The sequence below is a fragment of the Pseudochaenichthys georgianus genome, chromosome 5 (assembly GCF_902827115.2).
Source record: "Pseudochaenichthys georgianus chromosome 5, fPseGeo1.2, whole genome shotgun sequence".
Taxonomy (NCBI): domain Eukaryota; kingdom Metazoa; phylum Chordata; class Actinopteri; order Perciformes; family Channichthyidae; genus Pseudochaenichthys; species Pseudochaenichthys georgianus.
In genome coordinates, this window is record NC_047507.1 from 22617407 (window position 1) to 22628954 (window position 11548).

Here is an 11548-nt window from a genome sequence, read left to right on the forward strand (position 1 = left end):
ACTCATCGATCTCTCTCTGACTCATGTCCTCCAATGGGAACCACTCCTCCTTATTCACCCGACAGAGAGATTACAGGCCGGAAAAGATGAGCTGCAGCACACAGCAGTGCTGAGATATGGACCTGCAATCCGCAGCAGACAGAGAAGGAAAGGATGACATTGTGCTCGTGAGCAGAAGTTTCGGTCAGGTACGTCCTAGGTTTTACACCAGACCTCACTACAGGGTTTATACAATCATATGGAAAACAGATAGAGATGATTAACATATATTAAAAAGCCAGAATAGTTTCGAAAGCCATTCCAAAAGCCAGCACATTATCCTTGCTGCCATGTCCTTGCAGGAGCAGTCAAACCAACTGATTAACGATCCAGGAGGAAGAAACACACACAAAGGCAGCAGGTACTTTGGGAATCAATTCATCACACTTTATTTGGTGTGACCCTGGCCTATGTGGCGGCTGGAGAGCAGCAGAATACAATCTCAGCACAAACGTATAACTATAGTATGGTGCAAATACACACGCAATAGCCTCATCAGACAACGAGTCCACCGCAAGGAAATCAAAACTATTATTTGCACTGGGGCTTTATTGTTATGAGTGTGATTGAAGAGAGTCAGAACTAAGGTGAGTGTGTACATATTATAAAGATGCTGTTATCAGGAAGTGTTCCCTTTCTCTTTTACTTACATTTCTTTATTTACACTGGATGTAATTGAATCTGATCAGGCATTAGACTACAGCACAATACGGTGAAGCACATGTTAGGGGTGTCTGATGCTATGTTTAGACACACTGAGGATGCTTCATTATGAGTGGGGTCACTAGGCCATCCCTCTAAAGGCCTGCAGGTGCTGGTTGAACTGGTCAGCACTTTCTTTGGCGGTAAGAAGCTGCTTTTCACACCACTGAACCAGAGCCTGCTGCAACATCTTCACACGCGCAGCCTGGAGCCGTGCAATCTGAGGGACGCACAAAACATGCATGTCAATACATTTGGTTAGTTAATCAAAAACAAACAGGATGTTGATGGAAAAGAGAATCCTGCTTGAAATATGATATTTTACCTCCTCTTTAGCCACTCCTGATATGTGATCAAACTCCGTCTCTGCTGCTTTCTTCACCTCCTCCATCTGATGAGCAGGCGGAGCAGTTATCATCATTACATACTTCATAGATATTATACTTGCATTAAACATCCTCTCATCAGCTTTCCTGCTCTATACTCTTCTACTGAAGCACATCAGCAGAGCACTACTGACACCTGCTGGTCACATGAAAGAATGGATATCTGATCTAGCCTATTGTGTGGTATGGCAACAAATTACTTTATTAAGGTAAGTAATATACATATCATTATCTTAAGGTTTTATTGTGAAAAAAGGAGTTTTCTTTATTGATATGACAAATAATGTATGCATCATGAGCAGCGGTTTCCTGTTTGCCATTCCTTTTGAGAAGACCCGGATCTGAGAGCTCCATTATTCAGGCAAAACTTCTTCAATATTTAAAAACCTATCTTGGTTGTGATGAGACAAGTTGATGTTAAAGTACTCACAGCAGCCTTCTTTACAGGTTTGGCCTTCTCTGCGTTCCTTCTGGTGGTCTCTAACTCCACTAGTTTGCAAGTCCTCCTGTAGAGCATCTCCTGATTTTGACATTATAATCACATGCACACTATATTAGTAAATTGTGTCATTATCACATGTCATATTTCAATAGAAGGCCATGATTCAAGGTTTATAACATGAATATAAAACTACTTTAGAACTAGAAGACACACCTTTTCTGCCTCCTGGTAGCGTGACTCCAGGTCCAGGCCCAGCCCAAGAGTACTCACGTTGTTCTCAGCGACACTCGTCACATTTTTCTGCCCAAACAGAAGCACATTTTAAGCAGTGAATTTGAAAAAGCAATGGGGTATTGCTGTGAGAATATATTCCTGTTGAAAAGGCCAAACAACTTACCTGTATAGACTCAAAGACTTCGGACAGCTTCACACAAACCCTGTCAGAAGAGAGTTTTGTTAAATGTTTTTCATACTCTTATTGTTACTTGTACACAATGAGAGGTATTTATTTTAAGTGTGTGTGATTTTGGCCTGCTACCAAAGCTTTTATTGTCTCACTTAGAGAAATCCAGTTCGTCAGGATCCTCTCCCTGTTCCACACAGAGACGCAGAGCAGTTGAGAAGTTCCCACATGCAACTGCTATTTCTACAAAATAAAACATGTAACACACACTTACATCAGACACGCGTTGATTTGTGGATGGACACTAATACACCCTCCTTTAGACTTCGGCTGTTGCATCTGAGCACAAATAAATCCTAAATAACACCAAATAATGAGAACCAAAGTTTGAAGGAAGTTGTCTTACTTTGCTCCGTTTGCACCACATCCAAAAATCTCTGAAAGAAAAACAAAAGTAAAAAAACAACCATAGTGTGTTTGGTTGTGTGAAGAAAAAAACAAAAAAAAAACTGGCTCACCTCAGCTGCAGTCTTGGCACAGCCCGTGAAAACAAGGTTATGATCACGTTCAGTTTGAAAGAACTCGTCCACATCCTGTGACAGATATTATGGTGGTTTAAACTAAAATGCATGTGACTAGGCTGTATATTCTGATTGTATAAGTCTCGGTTGTGTACCTTATGGCCTTCTTTCCTCATCCCTTCCATGGCTTGACTCAGGCGGTTGAAAATGTTTTTCCTTACTCTATGTCTGCCTGGGGGCTACACACAAGAACACAACATATTTTAATACTAATAATGTTTAAAAAGAATACAAAGTTTTATAAAATCTTCCAAACATGAGTGGAAGTATATTTTTGTCCCATGTTTCTTAAGCTTGATACACAGCATTGCAGACTCAATGAAACTCAGTCAGACAAGTATAACCCTGAAACGTCTAAAATGGACACCAAATCTGACTTTTTTACAGTCTAGAGGCAATATTTCTCAGTGACTTGTTATGACATTACATTTATGATACAGAGTTGTGATACATTGCTTCAATTTGTGCACTCTTTACTTTGATATTGTTATTATATCATCCTGTTTCTCATGAAAATGGTGTGTCACGTGCAGCACATGAGGAACAATTCTTTGTTAAAGTCTACAGTCAGGGCCGTGGGAAGTAGGGGTGCTGAGGGTTCTGCAGCACCCTGTGGTGGAGGACAGGGGATATGCACTTCCACAAGATTAAATACAAATATAATACAAAAAAAAACCTTGATGTAACAACATTCATAATTAAGTAAAGATAACACCCTTTTCACCCCGGTTACACTTTTCATTTGCCCTGTACGATGGGCGCTGTAAGCAGGGGCGGTTCTAGGGGGGGCCAGTGTCCCCCTAACACTGACCTCTGACCCCCCTGTGGCCCCCCTAACAATGAAATTTTTTTATTTAAATGTATATTTTCTGGTACTCGGTTTGCCAAAAACCGCAGGATTTTGTTGCTGTAATGTGAGATTGTGCAGACACCCTTATGTAAAGTAGAGATGCAACTGTTCATTGCCTTTATGTTTATATAAATATGGTGTTAGTGCAAACATTGCACTATAACTTAAGCTGAAGCTAACAGTAATAACTATAAGATCTATCTGAAATAAATAAGTGTACTGAAACAAATACCAATAACTGTATTGCATTGTTTTCTTATGCGCAATTACTTCATACTGTCTAGTTCTCTTTTTCGAGAGTTCTGTCCCGTCAGACTGAGAGGCTCAGTGAGGTAAAGGACTCTGAGGGTTTAGAATAGATAGTTCACTTTAGTCTAAGTTATCTCAGTGGGTCACAAACATTTTGATCACAATTGATGTAAACAAATATTTCCAAGGCACACCTTTATAATTATTAGGATAAATAAAAACAGTATTGTGTGTTGTATACTATATATACAGTAACCAAACACTTATTGTTTAAAACTCGAGAGATTTAAAAATATGCATAAATAAATATTAAATGGTAAAATAAGATATAAATGAACCACAAAAATAAAATAAGTTAGCCTACATTTATTTGTTATTGGCTATGGTAGGTTATTGGTTATGTTCACATACTTATTTGATTAATAAAATGCAAACCGATCTTTTTCACATGGGTGTTTTAGAGTTGTACCCCCTAGATCAGTCTCTAGTAATTGGGTGCTCAAAGTGCACCAGATTGAAGCATTTTACTTTAAAATGTTAAAAAAAATCTTCGCGGGGGGGGCTTCCCCGGACCCCCTAGACCTAGAGGATGTGAAGTCCACCCCCCAATTAAAACATGTTCATGCAATACTAAATACATATTTAGCATCAGAGTATGACAGTTCGCTGGTACCACTGCTGTATGTTTGATATCACAGGGGAGCTGGTTTGAAACATACAGCTGTTATTTGACATCCTGCTCATAAATAACACACTAGTTCTGGTGAAACTAGCCTTCAGTCCTCCATATATAAAGGGTTTTGTATTTATCACATGCTCTATACTCTCTTCTGCAACATTGTCGGTGAAAGTCTAACCTTTTATTATCTGCCTTTCTCGTAAAAGGGGATCACGTTGTACCCTTTTATAACATAACATAAAAGGGTACAACAAAAAACAGGCTGCTGTTTACTTGTGTCCACTCACATCTGAGCTGGTCAGGAAGATCTCCACAGCGTTATTTTTGCCGAGTATGCTGTGTGCGGCAATCTGCCGGACAAAAGTCTCCATGGCTTTACAGTACGCCTGCCACTCTCCTAAACCAAGGATACCTGCAGGAAAACAATCAACATGTTCATCACACTCAACACTGTGTTACAGAAAAGACACAGAAACTGGAAATGTATTTGGTTTGTTTTCATTTGAAGTCTTACTTTTGAGAAAAATAATTAGGTTGTACTCACCAAGCTGTTTTATAACCTTGGCAGATGCATTCACTTGAGCCTTAACTGGAAGAGGAGGGAACTTCAAGAGACAAAAAAAGTACAATGTTATTAATATCCATAGTTTGTGTCAAAATAAGATTTATTCTTCAAAGATATTGTCAAAAAGAAAACGTCTTGTCAGGGTACTGACAGGTATTGCATTTTCTTCATACAAAATCCAATAAAACAACAACGTTTTTACTGAATGTTCTACAGTACTGGGGCCAGCTGAGAATGGCAGACCTAAAAGCAGCTACCTCATAACAAAGGAAAGGATTATGCTTAAGGAATAAAAAGGAGGAAGCATTAAAGTGAGTACATGAAGTTAACATTTAAGTGTGTGATGTTGTCAGTAAGAAAAGCAATGTGTTAAAACAACGCATCATTCCCTTGTACTTGTGGTTATCAACAAAGGCTCAGCTACAGTAAGTAGTTGTAGATTACATGAAGCAACACTCACACTTTAAAGAGGAAGTTTTCAACAGTTCTACAGAATCCACATCTTGTTTTGTCATTTCACTGACAAAGCACAAACTGGAGATATTTCAGTTGCAATCTTCTTGTTATTATCAGAACAGTTTGCACAGATGGTAAAAAGTACTGACTATGACTCCCTGTATCCCGGACACTTCCTCCTGAGAGAAAAGGTGCTGCTGCAGCCATTCAAAATCATCGTAGGTCCGGTCCACATGGTACACCCCGGTCCCAGACAGCTGGCACAGACCAGAGGAAACATGCGATTGTAACATTCTGTTCTTGCAATACCATAATTACATAACGTTGACATTTAGTCTGAACAAAACTGGATTTCCCTGTTAATCAACATGTATGTCATACTGTAAGCTTGCACATACAAGTACATTCATCTTTTTCTCACCTTTTCAGATTCAATAAGGAAGGTAAGTGTGTGTCCGTCTTTCACCACCTCTGTTACCTTGATGCTTTGAATGTCGACACTAAGAGTAGATGTCACTTCGTTCACTTCTTCCTGTAATTAAATAAATGTGGCTAGCAATTCTATTAATACAACAGCTGGAAGTAATTCTACATTGGTATGCAAGCTAAATATAAAGGGCGTAAAACCCTCATTCAGTCCACTCCACACTGCATGTGAATGTTTCCATGGAGTAAAAGTCATATGACACAGAGGTTGTCAAAAACATAAAGAAAACTTTCAGGCATTCTTACCATCATTGTCCAGCTTGTAAGTTTGTTATTCCAGTCTGTTGTATCTGTTTTTAGAATGCTTGATTCTCCGTGTATCTGGATAAAAGTGCATTAAGTTGTAAAGATCGTTTGTCTTGTGCTGGCTTTAGTGTGCTCTCGCTCCAACTGCTGAGAATGCACAGGATATCCTCTGGGTCAAAGTGCACACTGGTCCTGTGTGAAATGGAGTAAAACAGTGCCAGATCTAAAGTGCAGGCACAGGGAAAAATATGAGTAAATGGTGTGTTAGTCAGTGACTTAGGACCTTAAACACACCCACACAGGAACAGTGGCACAACTGTCCAATGAGTTCTCCCAACTGTCAACCTAACAAACCTGTAAACAACCACTCAACTTACAAGTTTTATCATAAACAAACAGCTACATTAGAGTCTATTTACCTGGAATTTGACCTACTGAATAAAGAACACAGATACTGACGTAACAATTTAATAAGAAGATGTTGGTATCACTAAAATACAACACATTAAAACAGTCGTACAGAATACAGGATTGCGATATGGGAAATCTAGTAGTAAAAGTCTTCTTCATTTTCATCATCCCCAAAATAAAAGTTGAAGCCAGGCCCTTCAAAACTGTATTGTTCATATGGACCATCCTCTTCCTCCCCATCCTTATGAAAGCTCCATTGGAAGTTTGATTCCTCCACAAAAGGACTATCATTGAAGTCATGGAAGAGGTCTTCAAAATTAAAGTGGAAGTTTGTTTCATCTTCATCCTCAGAGTCAACAGAAGCCTCCTCTTTTAGGAAAGCCTCATGGCCCACACGGTCATACAGCCTCCTCTTCTCCTTGTTGGAGAGCACCGTGTAGGCTAGGGGAGCAGAAAACAAAGGTATCACTCTGTTGGGTGATAAAGAGCTATGGAAATACTCCGAGTGCATTACCTAGCTGAAAGCAATACAGTATGATAAGGCTGTCCTGCAATCATTTCAGAAAGGTTATAATGTTCTTTAAAAACGTTAAAGAAATGAAAACAAAATGATGATACACTTTAATTGTCACTGTAGATGTGACGCTGATAAAAATACATTTCATTACAATATGGCTCGTACATAACGTAATACGTATATATACTGGTGTACAAAAATGTACATTTTTTTTGTACAGTCTGGAAAAAGACGTGGGTTGTGACGTGTGTTCCAACGTATATATCGTACGTAATATATACACTTCACCAGCACCACAAACAAAGTCAAAAATAACAATTGAGTTGAATCTCTTAAACCATAATTGTTTTTAAACTGAACCTATAACCTACATGATGATTGGATTGATTGCAGCGCTGTTGTATTAACTGCATCAGAATTAGCTGAGTCTACTTGAAAAAAAAGGTACCAATTACTTAATATATATACACTATCTTACAGCTGTTTTAAACGTGATGAAAAGCAATGCCATTAGTAAAATAAGCGTATATACAGAGATGGGCGAAGTACAGATCTTGAAGTACTTGAGTAAAAGTAGAAGTACCAGAGTGTAGAAATACTGTCTTACAAGTAAAAGTCTTGAACTTAAAATGTTACTCACGTAAAAGTAGAAAAGTATTAGCATCAAAATAAACTTTAAGTACCAAAAGTAAAAGTACTCATTATGCAGATTGGTCCATTTCAGAATATTATATATGATATGTTTTGATTATAATTATTGATGCATTAAAGTGTTCTCAAAGCTGGTAAAGGTGCAGCTAGTTTGAATGACTTTTTATACTACAGGGTAGCTTGTGAATTTACTCCATGTGTAACTAAAGTCTTATTTAAAGGTGGGGTAGGTACATTTGAGAAACCGGCTCGAGATCGCTAGAATTTGAAGAAAACACAGTGACAATTTGGAGAAAACACTACCATTTTAACAAAATGGCTGCAATGTGTCAGACCAAATATGGCTTCAGTCAATATCAAAATCGTTTAACTCTTCAATAAAATACATTTTCCCATTCAAATGTTCACCCCTAGGGCTATGCAATGAGTAACACTAATGACAGACTTGAAAGACGCATGTAACATTTGAAGATAAAATGACCTTTAACAAACAAAGTAAGAAGTATCTGACTTTCCTTATGTCTTTGTCCACTGCACTGCCTCAAATGATCTCTTGTTACAGGAGGCACTTCAGAGACAGTAGGCTACATTATTTCAAAAATAAAAGCGTTTTGTGTAGCAGTAACACCAATGACGTAATTTTGGGTGACTGACATTTATTTGATATTATTAATAATAATTTGCGTATTTTTTACCATTGCAGTGTTATATGTAATGCTTGTAATGTTATGTAGGAATATAAATTAGATGTTATATTGAAAAAAAATCTTTTAAATTAAAACTATAGGCTCCACTTCCATGTATGATCAAAGTGACAAGGCAGTTGAATTTGGCATTTTAAATAAATTGCAATTTACGTATAAACCATTTTTTATTTAGTAGGCTACCATTGCAAAGACAATCTCTATTTATTCAACATATATAATGAATGTGAGAATTAAGTCAACGTCATGTATTTTGGTGTCTGCAAAAGTAAGTGACAGCACTTCCACCTTTTCTGTAGAATGACCCAAATACATTAGGTGGAGTAAACGTACACGATGAAGTAGCATGGTGATGTAGAAGTACAAAGTAGCATAACATGGAAATTCTCAAGTAAAGTAGGCTACAAGTAGGCTACCTCAAAATTGTACTTAAGTATAGTACTTCAGTAAATCTACTTAGTTACTTCCCACATCTGTATATCTAATATACATTTCATTGTAAAAGGCCAAGTGTGTTGCAGGCTTGTTTACCTTCAGCAATCTCTCTGAAAGTCTTCTCTGCGTCGGTGCTCTTGTTCTTATCAGGGTGGTATTTTACAGCCAGATGGCGGAAAGCCTTCTTTACCTGTCTGTCAGTGGCTGTGGTCTCAACATTGAGAGTATCATAGTAATTTCTGCTAAACTCTGAGGCTTCAGATAAGCAGAGTAGCAGGACAAAAAAGGCTTGCATCAAGTGGAAAACACATTGCACTGCCATGATGGGCGTCTGAGCACAAATGAGGAACTTCAACACACACACAAATTACCTGGAAGTACAACTATCTTGCGGTTCAACAGCTCATCTTCATGCATAATATATGCTACTGCTAGTCCACACGTCAGCAGCGGCAGCTTTCAGTAGTGGATGCTACTCTGTCCAACAGGGCCGTTTCTTCCTATATGCGGACTATGCGGGGGCATAGGGCCCCCGCGGTCACTAGGGGGCCCCCAAGCTGAAAGTATTTATTTATTTATTTTATTTTTTGTATTCATCCGAAAAACAAAAATAGTTGAATTCATACACACAAAGATGAACAAAATTAGTAGAAGCGGGAGGGCTGAAGCATAGCTTGTGGAAAGTAGCCCTCCCGTGCATCATCCTAATACAGCGGCATTATTGCATCAAAAATGTATGGAAATGAAGGAGTACAAAGAAATAAAGAAAACAGGAGAAAAAATTAAATAAAAGTTAGGGCAGGAAAACAATAAATGCATATATATATATATATACGAAAACTATATATAGCGGTCATTTTCTGCACATGTCAATAGCAGATTCAACTATCTTTTTTTGGAAATTAAAATGCTATATATACATAGGTACACATGCACTTGGCAATGAATAATAATAATAATAATAATAATATATGCATAATTGCATATAAACATTGTGAACACATATTTTCAAGTGACTTTTTTTACATTCATATGTTCACGCTGTGGTTTGGAACTGCTTTTGAATGTTATTAGGCATTTTGTTATGGAAATCTTGTGCATAATCAGTACTGTTTTAAGCTGTACTATCTCAACACATTTTAATAGATTGAGTTTTTTTAAATATGGGAGTTGTGTGTTCATATTTACCAACACCACAGACTATTCGTAATACTCGAAGTTATTATTTTTTGTAGATTTGTTGAGTACGTGTTTCCCCATATTTCGGAGCAGTATTAAAGGTAAGGGAGAAATAGACTGTTATAAAGAGTATATTTTCTTCAAGAATGTTCTTAGTATGATACAAAATACCTATTGTTTTTGACAGTTTAGTCTGTACATAATTTATATAATGCTTCCAATTGAGTTTTTCGTCAACAATCAGTCCTAAAAATGTACATGCACCAACTTTTCTATCTCTGTATTGCCTCTCTGAAGAACCAGCACCTTACCGTGGTGGAGAGTTTTGTGTGCCCTGATGAACCTGGGGGCTGTGTTGTCTGGAACCTTGTGTTCCTGGTAGAGTCTCCCGTGGCAAATTGGTCTCAGGCAAGGGGCCAGACTAAGATTGGTTCAAAAGACCTCATGAAAGACGACACAAGAAGTGAGGATACCCGGCCCGGAGGAAGCCCGGGGTCCCTTTCTGGAGCCAGGCCCAGAAGGAGGACTCGTCGGCGAGCGTCTGGTGGCCGGGCTTGCCACGGAGCCCGGCCGGGCCCAGCCTGAGAAGGCAACGTGGGCAACACCTCCGCTTCTCCGTCCCGTGGGCCCACCACCTACGGGAAACAGCGATGGGGTCGGGTGCGCTGCCAGAAGGGTGGCAGTGAAAGCGGAGGGTCTCGACGGACCAGACCCGGGCGACAGAAGCTGGCTTTGGGGACGTGGAATGTCCCCTCTCTGGGGGGGAAGGAGCCGGAGCTTGTGCGGGAGGTGGAGCGTTACCAGTTGGATCTAGTTGGGCTCACCTCTACGCACAGCGTCGGCTCTGGAACCTTACTTCTGGATAGGGGTTGGACTCTATTCTTCTCCGGAGTTGCTCAAGATGTGAGGCGCCGGGCGGGTGTGGGGATACTCACAAGTCCCCGGTTAGGTGCTTCGTTGTTGGAGTTTACCCCAGTGGACGAGAGGGTTATGGGGGGGAAAACTCTGACTGTTGTGTGTGCTTATGCACCCAACAGCAGTTCAGAGTATACGGCCTTCTTGGAGACCCTGGAAAGAGTCCTGTATGGGGCTCCTGAAGGGGACTCTTTAATCTTGCTGGGAGACTTCAACGCACATGTGGGCAATGATGGAGACACTTAGAGGGGCGTGATTGGGAGGAACGGCCCCCCTGATCTGAACCGGAGTGGTGGTTTGTTACTGGACTTCTGTGCTAGTCATGGATTGGCCATAACAAACACCATGTTCAAACATAAGGATGCTCATAAGTGTACGTGGTACCAGAGCACCCTAGGCAAAAGGTCCATGATCGATTTCGTTATCGTATCATCGGACCTGAGGCCGTATGTTTTGGACACTCGGGTAAAGAGAGGGGCGGAGTTGACAACTGATCACCATCTGGTGGTGAGTTGGGTCGAGTGGCGGGGGAAGCCTCTGGATAGACCTGGTAAGCCCAAACGTTGTACGTTCGGGTGTGAACTGGGAATGTCTGGAGGAGGCCCAAGTTCAGGAGCTTTTCGGGCATTCCTGTGGAGGTTGGGGACATTGA

General features: G+C 39.8%; 2 protein-coding genes across 2 annotated transcripts; both read right to left on the reverse strand.

Annotated features, from left to right (window-relative positions):
* Positions 1 to 401: 401 nt before the first annotated feature.
* LOC117447130 (sorting nexin-6) lies at positions 402 to 9254 on the reverse strand. The gene is made up of 15 exons (XM_034083763.2): positions 9174 to 9254; positions 6085 to 6307; positions 5774 to 5884; positions 5502 to 5609; positions 4876 to 4936; positions 4619 to 4743; positions 2649 to 2732; positions 2491 to 2565; positions 2379 to 2409; positions 2128 to 2215; positions 1967 to 2006; positions 1783 to 1869; positions 1558 to 1647; positions 1067 to 1132; positions 402 to 961 (listed from the first exon to the last, which is right to left on the reverse strand). The coding sequence occupies exons 2-15, from the start codon at positions 6088 to 6090 to the stop codon at positions 824 to 826; spliced, it is 1110 nt and encodes a 369-aa protein (XP_033939654.1). The 5' UTR covers positions 6091 to 6307; positions 9174 to 9254; the 3' UTR covers positions 402 to 823.
* LOC117447131 (dnaJ homolog subfamily B member 9-like) lies at positions 6537 to 9167 on the reverse strand. Its single transcript, XM_034083764.2, has 2 exons — positions 8899 to 9167; positions 6537 to 6936 (listed from the first exon to the last, which is right to left on the reverse strand). The coding sequence occupies exons 1-2, from the start codon at positions 9122 to 9124 to the stop codon at positions 6632 to 6634; spliced, it is 531 nt and encodes a 176-aa protein (XP_033939655.1). The 5' UTR covers positions 9125 to 9167; the 3' UTR covers positions 6537 to 6631.
* Positions 9255 to 11548: the final 2294 nt, after the last annotated feature.

Coding starts and splice junctions, on each gene's coding strand:
- LOC117447130 (XM_034083763.2), bottom strand. Junction 4,744..4,875: donor CAAGGTTATAAAACAGCTTG/GTGAGTACAACC, acceptor GTTTTCCTGCAG/GTATCCTTGGTTTAGGAGAG. Junction 1,870..1,966: donor AAGTCTTTGAGTCTATACAG/GTAAGTTGTTTG, acceptor CTGTTTGGGCAG/AAAAATGTGACGAGTGTCGC.
- LOC117447131 (XM_034083764.2), bottom strand. CDS start 9,124: ATGGCAGTGCAATGTGTTTTCCACTTGATGCAAGCCTTTTTTGTCCTG. Junction 6,937..8,898: donor TTTCAGAGAGATTGCTGAAG/GTAAACAAGCCT, acceptor CTGCTCCCCTAG/CCTACACGGTGCTCTCCAAC.